Source organism: Daphnia carinata, chromosome 4 (assembly GCF_022539665.2).
Source record: "Daphnia carinata strain CSIRO-1 chromosome 4, CSIRO_AGI_Dcar_HiC_V3, whole genome shotgun sequence".
NCBI lineage: Eukaryota > Metazoa > Arthropoda > Branchiopoda > Diplostraca > Daphniidae > Daphnia > Daphnia carinata.
The window spans coordinates 4494571-4511789 of NC_081334.1; the positions used below are offsets into that span (position 1 = coordinate 4494571).

At 40.8% G+C, this 17219-nt stretch overlaps 5 protein-coding genes and 1 long non-coding RNA gene across 7 annotated transcripts; 2 read left to right on the top strand and 4 right to left on the bottom strand.

Moving 5' to 3' along the window:
* Positions 1–248: 248 nt before the first annotated feature.
* Positions 249–786, bottom strand: LOC130695425 (uncharacterized). Its single transcript, XR_009002382.2, has 2 exons — positions 655–786; positions 249–594 (listed from the first exon to the last, which is right to left on the bottom strand). It is a non-coding gene; the product is annotated as an uncharacterized LOC130695425 (long non-coding RNA).
* Positions 787–1255: 469 nt separating this feature from the next.
* Positions 1256–6209, bottom strand: LOC130695424 (glycine dehydrogenase (decarboxylating), mitochondrial-like). Of its 2 annotated transcripts, XM_059495163.1 has the most exons (18): positions 6094–6209; positions 5811–6022; positions 5206–5284; positions 5007–5142; positions 4784–4948; positions 4499–4724; positions 4111–4430; positions 3961–4040; positions 3742–3881; positions 3601–3687; positions 3353–3529; positions 3107–3291; positions 2844–3045; positions 2517–2779; positions 2312–2453; positions 2037–2244; positions 1724–1977; positions 1256–1660 (listed from the first exon to the last, which is right to left on the bottom strand). In XM_059495163.1, the coding sequence occupies exons 2-18, from the start codon at positions 6009–6011 to the stop codon at positions 1505–1507; spliced, it is 3021 nt and encodes a 1006-aa protein (XP_059351146.1). In that variant the 5' UTR covers positions 6012–6022; positions 6094–6209; the 3' UTR covers positions 1256–1504. The 2 variants fall into 2 exon arrangements, with proteins under 2 accessions (XP_059351146.1, XP_057374547.1); XM_057518564.2 differs by having other exon boundaries at positions 5811–6207.
* A 748-nt stretch (positions 6210–6957) lies between these two features.
* On the bottom strand, positions 6958–9630 carry LOC130694988 (phosphoglucomutase-1-like). The gene is given in 11 exon segments (XM_057518104.2): positions 6958–7300; positions 7366–7500; positions 7563–7746; positions 7811–7951; positions 8010–8120; positions 8182–8336; positions 8404–8594; positions 8669–8822; positions 8886–9167; positions 9221–9492; positions 9495–9630. Coding segments are annotated over 11 exon segments (1836 nt in total). The 5' UTR covers positions 9616–9630; the 3' UTR covers positions 6958–7210.
* Positions 9631–10123: 493 nt separating this feature from the next.
* On the top strand, positions 10124–13675 carry LOC130694987 (probable ATP-dependent RNA helicase DDX23). Its single transcript, XM_057518103.2, has 10 exons — positions 10124–10223; positions 10581–10904; positions 10978–11260; positions 11335–11601; positions 11666–11927; positions 11998–12123; positions 12189–12475; positions 12536–12775; positions 12843–13106; positions 13176–13675. Exons 2-10 carry the CDS (start codon positions 10597–10599, stop codon positions 13572–13574), a joined length of 2436 nt encoding a protein of 811 aa, XP_057374086.1. The 5' UTR covers positions 10124–10223; positions 10581–10596; the 3' UTR covers positions 13575–13675.
* Positions 13676–14587: 912 nt separating this feature from the next.
* On the bottom strand, positions 14588–15520 carry LOC130694994 (C-type lectin domain family 4 member A-like). Its single transcript, XM_057518111.2, has 4 exons — positions 15278–15520; positions 15113–15207; positions 14940–15045; positions 14588–14860 (listed from the first exon to the last, which is right to left on the bottom strand). Exons 1-4 carry the CDS (start codon positions 15453–15455, stop codon positions 14607–14609), a joined length of 633 nt encoding a protein of 210 aa, XP_057374094.1. The 5' UTR covers positions 15456–15520; the 3' UTR covers positions 14588–14606.
* Positions 15521–16083: 563 nt separating this feature from the next.
* On the top strand, positions 16084–17218 carry LOC130694993 (proliferating cell nuclear antigen-like). The gene is made up of 3 exons (XM_057518109.2): positions 16084–16433; positions 16498–16663; positions 16735–17218. Exons 1-3 carry the CDS (start codon positions 16213–16215, stop codon positions 17131–17133), a joined length of 786 nt encoding a protein of 261 aa, XP_057374092.1. The 5' UTR covers positions 16084–16212; the 3' UTR covers positions 17134–17218.
* Position 17219: the final 1 nt, after the last annotated feature.

Sequence of the window (17219 nt, forward strand, 5' to 3'; positions counted from 1 at the left end):
GAACAAGTTCAACTAAATTTTCTTTCTATAAATAGCATGTACTTGCTCCATGAAAGCTGAAGGACAGTATAGAAAGTGAAAACACTCGTTAAGAATATTCCGCTGTAATGGACCCGGTACTAAATGCTGAATGGGTGCCGTGAGCTACACGCGATAACGTTTGCAACCAGTCTTACGACGATGACCAACAATACAGCCAGACACATTAATTCTTGCAAAATAGAATTCGTAATTTATCCATTTTATTATTTCTTCGTATTAAAAATAAATAATTCTTCATTTTGTTAGGTTGAAAATTTAGCAGACAAGGATCTAGATACACGTAAATATATTTTTGTTTTTCTTAATTTAAAGTCGAGACCATCCTTGCAGCTGTCTGCCAACTGCTTGAAACACCTGTTGGCCCATTGCGAAGGTAGACGAGATAAGGGCAGCAGCCAGTCCCTGATTGCTGTTTTGTACTTGAGACATCAATTGAGCATTCGATTGCTGCTGTGCATTCGTGTTTGTCGTCACTGCAAGTCCCTGTGGCCGACCCTGCGGTACGGGAGATGCTCTAGTCACGGACAAGGTGAGCAAACAAGCAAGCACGATCTGAAAAGAAACTAATCTTTAAAAATAATTTCAATAGAAGACTTTTACAACCAAACATACCGCCATCATTAGCTTCATCTTAGAACAATCGAAGGTGTGCAAACGTTCTAAAAGCAGCAGTTGAACTGGAGTAGGCAAGATGACGTCTACGAGTGACACATTCGTATCGGTACGGTAGGCTTTTTATAGCGCTAACTCTTGCACGCAGGGACATTAAGCAATGGCCTAACGGAAAATTTGAAGGACACGCGTGTATTTTGCATCACGTTCCAAGCGACATAAAGATAGAAAAAATGCAGTGAAAAGCCGTGCACACACTTTCTAAACACCAAGGGCTTAGGTTACTAACCTAGACGATTTTTCAAGCAAAATATCGGGCAACTTTCCAACGGATATCAAGGTGGGGGAGCCTTTGCAACGTGATTCGAAGATCCTGTTCCAGTTTCTGCTCACCTCTTACAATGACGTAAAAGAATGTTCCAGTTATAAACTTCTATTTACCTTTCAAGGAACGTATTGTCGTCACACGGTAGCAACCCACTTTATCAAATAAGTATAAAAGAATTTATAGTCGCAGTCACAGCAGGAGGTTCAACAAAATTGAAATTTGAAGGTCACGTAATCTCCAGAAAGAAAAAGATTGAGACGAAAACAAACACTGTTTCTCTCGATATATGCCTTAGTGATTTGTATTACTCTGCATAAATTTAACACATTTGATGATTTGAATTTTCTAATGCTGGATTTACGAGCTAGTTGTATGGCAGATGAAGAAGAAAAATAATGTTAAAATTCAGTGTGTTGCCTAAGGCGAGACAAAATGGAAAATGAAGTAAAGATGATCTGAATAAGCACAACAACTTATAATATTATGGAATGAGAATCTACAACAGCCCATTCCCACCAACTATTACGCCCGTGCAGCAGCCACCCCTTCAACGCTGTCAGAGTCTTTATTCGTGTACGATTCCATAGGTGGGCAGGTGCAAACAAGGTTGCGGTCACCGTAGATGTCGTCGATGCGTCCAACTCTTGGCCACATTTTCGTTTCAGGACGGACGAAATCCTGCATTGAATATTTTAAACTTAAAAAATGATCAGTTCAACATCTGAAATAAGTTAAACCTACCGCAGGGAAGGCGGCTTGCTCTCTTGAGTATGGTCGATCCCATTTGGAATTGATGATCTGCTCTTGAGTGTGCGGACTCATTTTAAGAGGATTGCGAACAGGATCCATTTGACCCTTTTCAATTTGGTGGATTTCGTGGCGGATGCGGATTAGCGCTTCGCAGAGGCGGTCCATTTCTTCCTTGTCTTCCGATTCCGTCGGTTCAATCATGAGCGAGCCAGCAACTGGGAAGCTCATTGTAGGAGCATGGAAACCTAAAGAAAATCAAACCTTTTACTCTCTATCTTGATAAGTGGTTTACAAGTTCTCATACCATAGTCCATTAGTCGTTTGGCAATATCTACGGCTTCGATGTTAGCTGTCCGTTTGAAATCCTTGACATCGATAATAAATTCATGGGCTACCCAGCCACGTTGATTGGTGAATAAAATCTTGTAATGTGGTTCCAAAATGCGACTCATGTAATTGGCTGACAAGATGGCTACTTGTGTTGCTTCTTTCAGACCTCGAGCACCCATCATCTAATAAAAGATAAATCAGTATAAGCTTTTTGACATTGGCGTTTCAAATAATCCAAGATGCTATCACCTTAATGTACGACCATGATATGGGAAGAATGAGGGGTGAACCGAAGGGGGCTGCGCTAACGACACCAAATGACTGGGCAGAATTTCCAGCAAGTGGATCGATTACGGGATGAGTCGGCAAGAAGGGAGCCAAATGTTTCTTCCTGTTTTCGCAAGAATTCTATAATTATTTTTCTAAAAATTTAATAAAAAATGAGTTGATTTACACTCCGATGGGTCCCATTCCAGGTCCACCACCACCATGAGGGATACAAAACGTTTTGTGGAGGTTCAGGTGAGAGACGTCCGAGCCAAAGTCACCAGGTCGGCAAAGTGCTACCTGGGCGTTCATATTTGCCCCGTCCATATACACTTGGCCACCACGTTGATGAATAACATCACAAATTTCGACTACTTTTTCCTCAAAGACGCCATACGTTGATGGATACGTTATCATTAAGCAGGCTAACCTATCTTTGTATTTTTCAGCCTAGAAGTTAAGTTGGTGAATAATTTATTCTTCTTTTCAAATCAACTGATTTTTGCCAAAGTACCTTTGCTTTCAACTGCGCCAGGTCAATGCTGCCAGCCTTATCTGTATTAATGGGCTCGACTATCATTCCGGCCATCTGGGCAGAGGCCGGATTTGTTCCATGGGCTGATATAGGAATAAGGCAAACGTTACGCTGCGTCTCACCAATCGAATTCAAGTAAGCTTTAATGGCCCGGAGTCCGGAATATTCTCCTTGAGCTCCGCTGCATAAGTCGAAATTGAAATTAGTAACCGGCTAGATTACATGTTTACGCAATAGCCTACCTATTGGACTGAAAGGAAATGTTGTCGTATCCTGTGATGTCACACAAGTCGGCTTCCAATTCTTTAAACATTTGATGGTAACCCCCAACCTGGTTGACCGGAGCGAAAGGATGAATGTTACCAAATTCGGGCATACTGGACGGTAACATTTCAGTGGCACTATTCAATTTCATGGTGCACGAACCCTATTAATTAACGTGAACGTTAACGGATTGATGACAAGTCTCAACAAAAACGATAGTTTACCAAAGCAATCATTGAGTGAACGAGGGAAATGTCTCTGTTTTCCAACGATTTCATATAACGCATAATCTGGGTCTCTGAATGATGTGAATTGAAGACGGGTTGAGTGAGGTACGTACTATTTCTTTTCCACTGAGAATGTTCCAAACTGGATGAAAGAACATCCTGATTTTGTGACACCTGCAAATAACATGTATTTATTTATTTTTGCAATATATTCATTTGAATAATATTAAAACAATTTTATTTACTTGTTCAGCAGTAGCATCCACTTTAAATATGCTAAAAATATCGTTAATATCTTTCTCGCGGACGGTTTCATCAATAGAGATGCCAACCTAAAAACAAAGTAACATTAACTAACCGAATAAAAATTATGTAGCTATGCTTACATCTCCATCGGTAAAATAACGGAAATTGATCTCTTGCGCCTCTGCTCGTGCTTTAATATCTTGTACGGGAATTGATGGCTTGATTTTGAGTGTATCAAAGTATTGGTTATTGCGTACTACGTGACCACCCGCTTCCAAACCTGTTCCAACCATCGTCATTAAAAAAACCCGTTCTGACAGCTTTCCTACCAAATCTTATTATTTGTTTTTAAAATATACCTTTGGCACAAATAATGGTTGAATGATGAATTCGTTGAGCAATCTTCTGCAATCCTGCAGGTCCGTGATAAACTGCGTACCTATGCATATGAATGAATGTACATTGTTAGCTGGTAAACCTGTACGTGTCTACGAATAAATTTCATTTACATAGCGGCCATGTTTGCAAGTAAAGCTTGAGCTGTACAAATGTTGCTTGTGGCCTTGTCGCGGCGAATGTGTTGTTCGCGCGTTTGAAGGGCTAAGCGGAAGGCGTCTTTACCGTCCACATCTCGCGAAACACCTACCATGCGTCCAGGCATCATTCGGACGAGGTTATTTTTACAGGCAAAGAAAGCAGCATGTGGTCCTCCGTAACCGAGCGGAACGCCAAAGCGCTGACTGTTGCCGACTGCAACATCAGCGCCAATATCACCAGGTGATTTTATCAACGTAAGTGCCATCAAATCTGTTGCGCAGCACACCAAAGCCTGTGATTCAAAAGTTGTCGATTTTAGCACACTTAATACCAATACTGCAACCCGAAATTGTGTTTTACCCCGGCGGCGTGTGTTTTGTTTATGAGACTCTGAAGATCTTGGATTGAGCCATCTGTATCGGGATATTGGAAAAGGACAGCCGATGTGTCTTTTTCGATCTCTGTTTCCGAACTGAAATCCACAACTTTGACTTTTAAACCCATGGCTTCGCAACGAGTTTCTACGCAAGCGATCGTTTGAGGATGAAGCTTGTGTGAGACTAAAAATACTTTTCTCTTATTAGACCTAATAGAAAATATAAAGAATTAATACATGAATTTTTGGCACAGGCAATTAAAACATACCGGCTACACATGGCAAGGGCTTCGGCTGCTGCTGTTCCCTCATCTAACAATGAAGCATTGGCCACTTCCAGGCCAGTCAAATCAGCAATCATAGTTTGATAGTTGAACAAGCTTTGTAAACGTCCCTGAGCAATTTCTGGTTGGTATGGAGTATACTGGGTATACCTGCATACAGAAGCAGAAATTAAGTATTGCTGATCTTAATTGGAGAATGAAAACATACCATCCAGGATTTTCAAACAGATTTCTGAGTATAGGATGGGGAACATGACAATTGTAGTATCCCATGCCAATGTAGGAGCGCCAAACCTTGTTCTGTTTTGCCAATTCTTGAACTCTTTCCATCAGTTGGTATTCGTCTAAAAAGTGACCCAAATAATGAGTTATCTCATTCATTAACACTATCTTAACGTTATTGATACCAAGTGGCTCTGTCAGGTGAAGGTCTCTGCCCAGCTCAATATCTTTAGGGATGGCATTCTTTGTAAGTGTTTCCAAATCCTATTTGTTGAAGTTCTGTTTAGATAATTGCCAATGATAACACAACAATAGTTTCAAAACAAAACACAAACTTATCTATTTGCTAAGTTGTTGATCAGGAAAGAAAATCATAGAGTTACCCAAACAAATAGGCGCTGTTCGTTGTCTGAAATACGTGAGAACCAGGGGAACCCAATCTCTACAATCTCCTAGTCGTCAACTTTCAAGGCTTTCAATAAGTAAGTCAATAGACATTTCAAAGAGAAGGTCTAAAAGAACTTCAAGGACGAAATGTATAGGTTCGGCTATTTACGGAAGGACGTTGAAGAAAAATGCAAACCCCTAACGTGCCCGAAAGTAAAGAAAATGAACGTGTAGCAGACGACTCGAGTGAAAACAAACAAAACCCCGCCAAAAAGAAAAAAAAAACGATTTACGAAAATGAGCTTATAGGACAAAATTCTTATCAATAAAAACGTATTTGGGAACTCAAATTCGAAGAATTTCATTTAAAAATATTCTGCGTCGTAAGCAATCGCAAATTTACCTTGCATCCAACCACTTCAAGCATTTGTTGCTTCTGCGCTTCACTTGGTCCAATGTGTCGGGTTTTGAACGCCTGTCGGGAAGGTACAACGCGGTCAAAATGAGTTCCGCAAACTAGCTGCGCAGTATTCAGACTTCTCGAGCTTGTGAGAAGACATTGTTTTAGCGACGGAGAACCCACAACTCTCAATAAATTTTGCATTTTTTTTTAGTCTAAAACACGCCGCGTGAATTAATGTCAATAATGGTTCTCAATGGCTGATTCCAATCCAAAAATGGTACACACTAACAGGGGCTCCACCAACATGCACGGACATATGTAATATGCGGGAGATTTGTGGAAATAACACCTCACCACGACGAGAGCACGAATCGAAATGAGCGAATCGAGAGGTTTGCACTAGACTTTTTTAGTGCGGACGAAACAAACCGAGAGCGCGCGACTTTGACCTCGTTGTCCGTGTGTGTGTGTGTGTGTGTGTGTACACATACACATAAGAAATGTGGGGTATAAGGTGGAGGGGAGAAATAGAAGCGAAAATGGATCCCGAACCAGCGCGAGGCGGTTTTCAAAGCAAGTAAGCTTTTTTGGCGCCCTTGGCCCTAGGCACGAGTCCATGGCCAATCCGCAAGCGTGCTTTCACTGCGCCAAACTCCTAAGCCCAAAATTGAACGTTTTTTTTCTTTCTTCAGCTTCTACTTACTTTGGATATAAGGACATTGCGATGTTGGCCAGGACCCGGAACATTAAAAACGGCTATATTCTTAGACTGAAGTATCGCTTACGTTGCTGCAAATAAGTTTTACCTTTTGCTTTGGAAACAGAAAAGTAAAAATAATTTATGGATGTAAAACTGTCAAGTTACTACCTACGTTTTCCTTTGCGATAGTAAACATCAAATAATAAAACTTATTCGTGATAGTTTACGTCAATGCAAACAAAGAGTGTTAACTGCATAAGCATTATTCAAGGGCAGACGTCGGATGTTCTAGATAAGGTATAAAAACCCACGGACATTTCCTAAACACAGATATCTGAATTGATGCAGAGACTGTGTGTCAACATGTAGCAATTGTTTTGAAGGTCTACCTATTAAGGGCGATACTTGAAATACGTACGTACATACGTATGACTTGAAATTGTATCATCACTTTGGGGCTACGCTAGACGGTTCACCCAGTATCACAAGATTGCCTGTATATTAAGCTGACCTGCTAGCCACATAACAAACAGAAAGATAAAGAGATTCAAAAATCAATAATAACAATCTAGACTACTTTCTGTATATCTTACCCAAAAAACCAAAACGAAAAAAAAAAAAAAGAGAACTAGAACGCTGACTAAGAATAACTTTTGCCCAATCTCCGAAACTCGGTTTCGTAAACATGTTGTTGAATTTGTTACGTAATGACTGTGGGCTCGTCTCTGCCCGTGAGTTCTCGTAACTTTGAAATTCTAAGCGCGATCTGGACGAGTGGTTTCAACATCACCTAAATTCAATACGTACAGTTTGTAAAAAGCAAAACAAGGTCTCCTAGCAACGATAAAAATGTACCTGTGCGTCAAGAAGATATTTATCCGCGTCTGACTCGTAGCTATCAATGTAAAGGCGAACAGTGGCACCGGAGCTTCCTGTTCCACTAAGTCGAATGACAATTCGTGAACCATCTTGGAAAATAATTCGCAGGCCCTTGAAAAATGACACCAAATTGTATGAACACCCTGCTTCATATATTCGGCGTTGGTCTTTACCTGTTTCGTAGAGATGCTGCCATCAATGGGATCCGTGTATGAAAAATTATCCGCCAAAGCCACAGTAAAGGATTTGCCCTCGAATTCATGGGTCGAACCGATGAACGAAGGTTCATTCATTAGTGACTCTAGATCGTTCATCATTTTGTTGCAAGGTTCAGAGTCACAGTTTTCGTAATCATACCTGAAGGTCAAATCAATGTCATGAGGTTTGTTATATAAGTTTGTTACGTAACTCGCACAATTACCTAGTGAAGAAGTTTCTTCCATACAGGGTCCAGTGATTTTTCAGAATTTCTTCCACTGTTTGTTTTCTGACAGCCAAGATTGAGAGCCAAGCAAGAATAGCCCAGATTCCATCCTTTTCTCGGATATGATCGGAACCAGTTCTAATTAATTGCTGCATTAAATATTTTCAACATGTAAAACAGTTTCACATTAAATTACCCGAAACTTTCTTCTCCGCAAAGGGACAACTGCCCGGCATCCATAAGATTTCCAAAGTATTTCCAGCCAGTCGGTACTTCGTAGATATTTTTCTGCAGCTTCGCGGCAACCCTAGTCGTATAAAAGCTTTGATTGACAGCAAGAAACAATAAGACATTACAATAATACATACCTATCTACTGCAGCGCCAGTGGGCATGCTTCTAGCAAATCCCCTAACTCCCGTCCGGCGGAAGTACGGAATACAGTCCATATTATTTGCTATGACTGCCAGGGAATCGGACGGAGTGACGAAAAAGGCTTTCTCACCCAATATCATGTTACGGTCCTATAATTTCATAAGAAAAACTCCCATTAATTACAAAATTAGAAGGCATCGGAAAAAAATATTATACCCCATCTCCGTCAAAAGCTGCGCCGAGTCCGAAGTCGCCTTTTTTCATCGCTTCTACCAAGTCAGCAGCGTAGGTCAGATTAGGGTCTGGGTGGTGGCCACCGAAATCATTTAGGGGAATGACATTTACAACGCTTTCTGCACTTGCCCCCAGCTCGTCACAAAAGATGCGGCTGACATAAGGGCCAGTCACTAAACAAAAAATAAAATGGAAGTTTTTTATCAATTGGCCCAACTAATTAATTCTGAAGTCAATTTTTTATTACCTCCATGCATAGAATTGATCAAAATTTTAAGAGGAGCTTGACCTATTCCACAAATAAGGTTCTTGATGGAATCAAAATCAAATATCTCTTTCATTAATTCCAAATAATCACTGACTGAATCCACCACTTCAACTGTAAATGGATGTCCTTCAATCTGCAAGAAGAAAAAACAATTTCAGAATCAAATAAATTTGCCTCTTTTAAGAAGTTTTCTTACATCAAACTGTTGGCTTCCTATTGTTTTTATATCACATTTAAGCTCTGGCACAATCAAATATTCTTTAATTCCAGTAGAAAGTTCATAGATTTTGTTGGTTACACCATCTGGTGCAGGGCCACCATTAGAAGTATTGAACTTGATGCCAAAATCGGCATCAGGGCCACCTGGATTGTGACTGGCAGTTAGCAAAATGCCCCCATTAGTCTTATACTTGCGAATCATGCAAGACACTGCAGGGGTTGAAAGAATGCCATTTTGCCCAACAATCAGCTTGGATACCTAATAATAACAATGTAGGAATACACAATTTCAAAGCAGTTGGAAAATAATACTTTATTGGCAGCACAAATTTGAACGATGATCTCGATCGCTTCAGGTAAGAAATACCGGCCATCTCCACCAAGAACCAGAGTCGAGCCGGGCAAACTTTCTCCAAGTCCTCCGGTAAGAAGTGATTGAATAAAATTTTCAGTGTAATGTTGCTGAGAAAATACTTTCACTGCTTTTCTTAGACCACTTGTGCCTGGTTTTTGGCCTTCAAATGGTGTTGAGGATACTTTTACCGGTGTCAACATTTTTCTTCTATTGCCCGTGGATACAGAGCAACTGACTGGACTGAAGATTTTGGCGGACAATTCAATGATATGTCGTCTGTTTTGACCTTGGACGTGTCGGGAATACAGAGAAATTCAAAGCAAAGCCTCTTCTCAAATTTTTCGTTAACCATATTTAAACAGAACTTAATCTGATGAGTGATAATAACGGTCGAAAGACCTGGTAATGTTATCGTAACGTCATTCATTGCAAAGATTATCTATTAATTTAGCCTCCTGATCTTCGGCAAGTCTTTAGCGTTAACCATCTTTGGTTTGCAGTCTCAGCCATGTTGTCACACACGTTAAATGACGCACAATTTTTTTTTTTTTTTTTTTGTTACAATACAGAGTAAACCAGAATACAAAATGTAGGACTTCTAATGGCAAATGGAAAATGGTAGTAAATGTCTTGGTATTGTAGTCCTATTGGAGAACTTTTGCTGTCTCCTTACTGAGCAACAAAAGGCCAGGTAAATTTTAACTCTTGGTTTACACCTGCGAGTTATCCCTTTTATTGATAGAACCCTAATATTTCCGTTGACAGGTGTCACCGATTCACGGTGATGCTCAATTCGATCATGAAGGGTAATTCGTTTTGAGATTTATTCAACTTGGCATCGCAACGTTATTTTAACGCTTTTTTCGTCTGCTGCACAGTTGGTGATGCGCTGGTGAATGGAAAGTGTGTATTGACTTGAATGTGGTACTTCGTTTTGCTTATTTTTGAAGAAAAACACAAGTAATTATTCCACATTTGTTTCTTGACTTCAAATTACCACTAAACTCAAAAAGTGTTAGAAATTTTTTTTTCGATTGTTAGCTTCCATATAATGAAAGTCGTTAGCTACGCCTAGTGCTTAGTGTTAGTGCTGTTAGCACATCTTGGACAAGCAATTCGTTAATTGATCAAATTTTTAGAGAAGAATCATTAAGGGAGTCTTTAAAATGTTTTTCATTCTTTCAAACCAAAATATTTGTTCTAACAATAAGGATATCAATTGTTTAAAAAAATTTTTGGTTTGAAGTGACGATCAATGTTTACAGACATCTTGTTAGAATAATGGCATGACATCTGCTAATGTTCTGTTATTTTCAGATCCTTCTAAGGAAAAATGGTTAACGAGGATCGAAGAGATGCTCGGGACGATCGAGATAGGCGAAATAAAGACAGAGAAGTTGACAGAGACCGAGAAAACAAAGATCGTGAAAGAGAACGAGACAACAAAGATCGGGAAAGAGACCGGGACGCCAGAGATCGCGACAACAACAAAGACCGTGACCGTGCTGGGAATAACCGAGACAAAGAAAAAGATCTTGCCAGGGAACGTGATCGTGATAGAAGGGATCGCGAAAGAAAACGATCACGCAGTCGTTCACGTAGTCGTGATCGTGCAGTAAGGCGACGTAGATCCCGATCCAGGTAACTAAATCGCCGTGTTAGTAATATGAAAATATGTCTGACGGAATTGGAACCCGCCGGGACTTAATTACAGATCGCCTAGAGAACGCCGCGATCGGAAAGATGTAAAAATTGAACCAGAGGCGAAAGAGCAAGAAGTAACAGAAGAAAATAATGAGCAGGTAGTCAAAAAGGAACCTCTATCGCTGGAAGAATTGTTGGCCAAGAAAAAGGCAGAAGAAGAAGCAAAGAGCAAACCAAAGTTTCTAACGAAAGAAGAACGTGCTGCCGAAGCTTTGCGTAAGCGACAGGAGGAGGTTGAAAATGTGCGAAAACAACAAGAAGAGGAAAGAGCAAAACGAAATGCCTTCTTCCAGGTTGTTTAACTACTTTAGTTTAGAGAATTTTTCTCTTAATTTTCTGTATTGCTTATTCTTTTAAAATATTGAAGGCAGCCAAAGAAACAAGCAGGGAGACAGAACGTGATCGAAGACGTGACAGAGAACGTGAACGAGAAAAGGAGACTAAAGATCGTAAAGAAGGCGAAACAGACCGCGACAAACAAAAGGAAATGGACGCCATCAAAGATCGTTATTTGGGCATGGTTAAAAAGAAGCGTCGCGTTCGGAGGCTGAACGAACGTAAATTCGTTTTCGAATGGGATGCTTCAGAAGATACGGCTGTGGATTACAATCCAATCTACAAGGAAAGACACCAGGTTTGTAATGTCTCGTATCACTGCTATTATTTGAAGGGCTATCCTTACATTTATTGAACTCTAGGTCCAATTTTATGGTCGCGGTCATGTTGCCGGTATAGATATCAAGGCCCAGAAGAAAGACCAATCAAAATTCTACGGTGAGATGTTAGACAAGCGTCGAACAGATTCGGAAAAGGCTCAGGAGAAGGTGCGTTTGAAGAAGGAACAAAGACGCGAAGATAAACAGAAATGGGATGATCGTCACTGGCAAGAAAAGAGAGTCGAAGAGATGACAGAACGTGATTGGCGTATCTTCCGTGAAGACTACAACATTACGATCAAGGGTAATTTATTTAGATTAAAGATTTTCATTGTCTCTTTGGTACTTATTTTTGACACAATTTTATTTCGTAGGTGGCAGAATTCCGAATCCGTATCGTTCGTGGGCAGATTCTGATCTCAACAAAGAAACTTTGGAAATTCTTGAAAAAGTTGGGTACACGGAACCAACCCCAATTCAGCGCCAAGCCATTCCTATTGGTAAATTAAAACTATAAATTGATGTTGAATTTCATCTAATTCTGCCAACGGCAACGTCATTACAGGATTGAAAAACCGAGATATTATCGGTGTAGCTGAAACCGGTTCAGGAAAAACCGCCGCTTTCCTGATTCCTTTATTGGTTTGGATTCAATCTCTTCCCAAGAACGTTCGTCTCGGCGATGATGATTCCGGACCGTACGCCATTATTTTGGCCCCAACTCGTGAATTGGCTCAACAGATTGAGGAAGAATGTATTAAATTCGGTCAGCATTTGGGCATTCGAACAGTCGCCGTTATCGGTGGTCTATCAAGAGAAGAGCAAGGCTTCAGGCTTCGAATGGGATGCGAAGTATACGACTAGTCGTTTTCTTTCATGTTCCAGGTTTTCACTAATTTTGTTTTCCCGTAGATTGTTATCGCTACACCTGGTCGTTTGATCGACGTCTTGGAAAACCGATATTTAGTACTTTCCCAGTGCACATATATCGTGCTTGACGAAGCAGATCGTATGATTGACATGGGTTTCGAGCCCGATGTGCAAAAGATTTTGGAACATATGCCGGTCACGAATCAAAAACCGGACAACGATGACGCAGAGGACGAACAAAAACTGATGGCCAATTTCAATTCTAAGAATAAATTCCGACAAGTTGGTTATATTTATCATTTAAAAACGATTAAACGACTATTAACGTTTCTTTAACTCGTCCAACTAGACGGTCATGTTTACGGCCACTATGCCTCCAGCAGTGGAGCGACTAGCTCGAACGTATCTGAGGCGTCCGGCTGTCGTTTACATTGGCTCTGCAGGTAAGCCCGTCGAGCGAACAGAGCAAATTGTCTACATGGTGGACGAGAATGCCAAACGGAACAAGTTGATGGAGATCCTGCGTCGTGGAAAACTCGAACCGCCAATCATCATCTTCGTCAATCAGAAAAAGGGAGCCGACGTTTTGGCCAAGGGCTTGGAAAAATTCGGCGTAAGTCATTGCTTCAATTTGGTATTATTTGTTTTGGATTTCCAATACTGAGAGATTCTTTTCTTGCAGTTCAATGCTTGTACTTTGCACGGTGGTAAGGGCCAAGAGCAGCGTGAGTTTGCTCTTTCCAACTTGAAATCGGGAGCCAAGGACATTTTGGTTGCCACAGACGTTGCTGGTCGAGGTATCGATATTAAGGATGTCTCGCTGGTCATCAATTATGACATGGCTAAGACGATCGAAGACTACACCCATCGTATCGGTCGTACTGGTCGAGCTGGTAAACACGGAACAGCTATCTCATTCTGTACCAAGGACGATTCTCCGCTCTTCTACGACTTGAAAGCCCTACTTCTCTCCAGTCCTGTATCAACTTGCCCACCAGAATTGGCAAATCATCCAGATGCCCAGCATAAACCTGGCACTGTCGTCCAACGCAGACGGAAAGATGAGAAAATTTTTGCTTAAAATTCTTTCCGTTTTCTTCGTCCATTTGCAAACAATCGCGCATTTTCCATTTTATGATTTTATACTACCTGGAGAGGAAAATAAAATCATTTTTGCTCTAACCCAAGGAAATCTTAAAATAAAAAATGGGTTTAGTGGTTTAGTAGCCCACCAAAAACAGTGCGTTCTGGTGCGTTGCTAATCGTTAAAAAATATTTAAGTAATTTTAAATAAACTAATAAATGTTTAAAAATATTTAAATAATTTTAAATCAACTCGTAACTGTATAAAATATTTTTTAAATAACAAAGATTTGAACCCGTGGTATCAGCATGGCAGCCGCGAACTATGACACAGCGCAATGCTCATTTACTTTATATATATCTAAGCTGCCTATTTGAATGGGTGACCTCCAAAGCTAAATTTGGTGGGGATGTGCGGTCCTGGCACAGTGGTTATCACCCTCGCTTTGTATTCTGTCGGTCCCGCGTTCAAATCCCGCCACCTCCAATTTCCAAGCCTTCCCTCCACGCTCTCCTCCCACTCCGCCCACCCACCCACCCTCTCCTCCCACTCAAGATTCATCTCATCGGATTACATTCAGCATCTTCATCACAACGGATTCGCAAGATTCCTCATCTCATCGCTCGGACATCATATCAAGAAAGAAAAGAGAAGAAAGAAAGAAAAAAGAAGCCTTGCCTACTATAAAGGGGCTAAAAATGGCACATTAAAAAACACACACACAAAAGACACGTACACACGTTTCATATCGATCTGTAGTACCGTTCACTACATGTTGAAGATCGACCCGAAAACGGTAGAGAAGAGGTAATCGTAGCTCGTAGGTTGTTCGTAAGTTCTCCCCATGGCCTGAAAGATGGATGCAGGCAGCTAATCATCGGGATATGTGACCCTCTTCGATACCAATAAGTTTTTGTTTTCCTTGCTGCGCCTAACACCATAGGCGTACAGTAGTGCAGCTAGCAGGTTAGTATTTTATTAGAACGTCTAATTGTCAAAACAGTCTTTGCCTGACTACATTATTAATATTTAAAACACTGAAACTGATTCGCAGATTGCTCCAGCATAATTGCTACACTGATAATCACCCCAGCCCCACTGGTAAAAGTCAGTGTAAGAGAAATGAAAACTCACGCAGTTTCCAGGTTCGCTGCTTATAGGTCCTCCCTCGTACCAATGAGTGTAGTTCATTGGTATGAAGGGTTGGGTTGAGGCCCACTCCCACTGATTATTCTCTTCCTGGGAGTATCTTCCCGCAGTCCAATATTCAGCATAGTACAATCCTGCGTGACGTAAGTATGGGAAGTAAGTAGGAAAATTACGCTACATGTCTTAGCAGAATTTCCGTCAATAGCTTCTTACCTGGGTTGTATTTTCCATTAACGAAGATGGTATAGTCCTCTTCTTCAGTTTCAACAGCGAGCAAAGTCATATTGCCGGCCCTACAAAATTCTTTGGCTCCATTCCACTTCAAATGTATAAAGCTATTTTTAAGGTAAAATGTTTTATATGTATAAGGAATAACGGATGCATACGTCCGTGGAACTCGTTTTTGCGTAGCAATAACACTGGCCACCCCAGTAAAAACAGAGAACACCATAAGGATTGTCTTCGAAAAAAGGGCATTCCTCTGTTATAGCAAATCAAACCAAAAATGTGTTTAATGAGACAGAGGCAAAACGTCCATCAAACATATTTACTTGGTCTTGTCGTGGTGGCTGGCCATGTGGTTCTTGTTGTTGGGCTGGTGGGGATTGTTGTGCTCTCAAATGATTCGTTTATTATTACACCTTTATTCACCGATGGTTGGACACGGCCTGCGCAACAAATATCTATGGTAAAGGCTGATACGAAGAATTGGAACAAAATTTTTTTCATTTCTATTAATCAGTTTTGAAATGATTTTCGATCAACACAATGAAACAATTACAACTAGAATCAACTGCATATCCAAAATGATATGTAGTATTAATCATTACACATGATTAGATCGATATGCCACAGTTTCTTATCAAAACCCAACACCGTATCATCTCATGGCTGCTGTATCGATTAGATACTCCATTTTTTTTCACGTTACGTTGATCGAAAACAAAAACCCTGCAAACCTCCATCTATTATGACGACATTTTGTTTTAGCTACCTGATAGTTTAAAAGTAAGAACGTCTGCTTCCACAGCAAGCAGACACACCCACACACAAGCACCGCAATATGGACAACAATTCTACAACGAAGAAATTACAATATTTATGGTGAGACATTACTAACTTATTTAATCCTTTCTTTGGGAATCTTGCTCATACTTCGGAATCCCATTATATGAACTAGAAAGCAATTGTTGGTGGGAAATGATTGTCACTGCATCACGTAGTACAAAAAAAAGGGGCTCTAGCAATTCCCGCCAAAAACAGCAGGAAAAGTATCACGTGATCAGAAGTTAACCCAATCAGTTTCTTACACTGCTTCCAGCAGATGGCGAGACGTTTTTGCCGCGAAATCGTTGGCGGCAGTGGTTAGTCATTGTTGGTCCTCTTCAGAAGCGCTTGCATTTTACCTACGTCGATTGTGTCGCTCGTTGTTATCAAATCCCATTATTAGTTCTTATTTTCCTATAATTTTATCAATTCCATCATCATGTTTGAGGCACGTCTTCTCCAAGGATCGTTGTTGAAGAAAGTTATGGAAGCTTTGAAGGATTTGCTGAACGAAGCAGCATGGGATTGTTCCGATGCCGGCATCCAACTCCAAGCTATGGACAATTCCCACGTCAGCCTTGTGTCTCTTTCCCTAAGGGCCGAAGGCTTCGACAAGTACAGATGTGATCGCAACTTGTCAATGGGCATGAACTTGGGCAGGTAAAAATCTGTTACGATCTGGTTTTTAAGTTGTTAAACTAAGCATGATCATGTTTCTTTCCAGCATGTCAAAGATTCTGAAGTGTGCCTCTAATGAAGACATAATCACGATCAAAGCACAAGACAATGCTGACACAGTTACCTTCGTCTTTGAATCCCCTGAGCAAGACAAAGTATCAGATTACGAGATGAAGCTAATGAATCTCGACCAAGAACACCTGGGCATTCCGGTAAAAAAGCTTGAAGCTGTGTGGTTTGTTGTGAAGAGTTGCCTAATAATGCCCATCTTTTGTTGTAACAGGAAACCGATTATGCATGCACCATCAGACTGCCATCTAGTGAATTTGCCAGAATTTGCAGAGACTTGAGCCAGTTTGGAGAGTCCATGGTCATTTCCTGCACTAAAGAGGGAGTCAAGTTTTCAGCTACTGGAGATATTGGAACTGGTAACATCAAGCTAGCTCAGTCAGCCAAGGTCGACAAGGAAGAAGAAGCCGTCGTGATTGAGATGCAGGAGCCCGTCTCTCTGACTTTCGCTTGCAGATATCTCAACTCTTTTACGAAAGCCACCTCTCTGTCCAAGTCCGTGCAGCTATCCATGTCCCCTGAGGTCCCACTTGTCGTCGAGTACAAGATTGAAGATATTGGGCACGTTCGTTATTACCTAGCCCCCAAAATCGAAGACGAAGAAACCGCTTAGTTGTTCAAACAGGTGCGGCCCACCTCATTGCATATCTATCCCCACTATGACGCCATACGAAACCAATACATCTCTTGTAAGGGAAT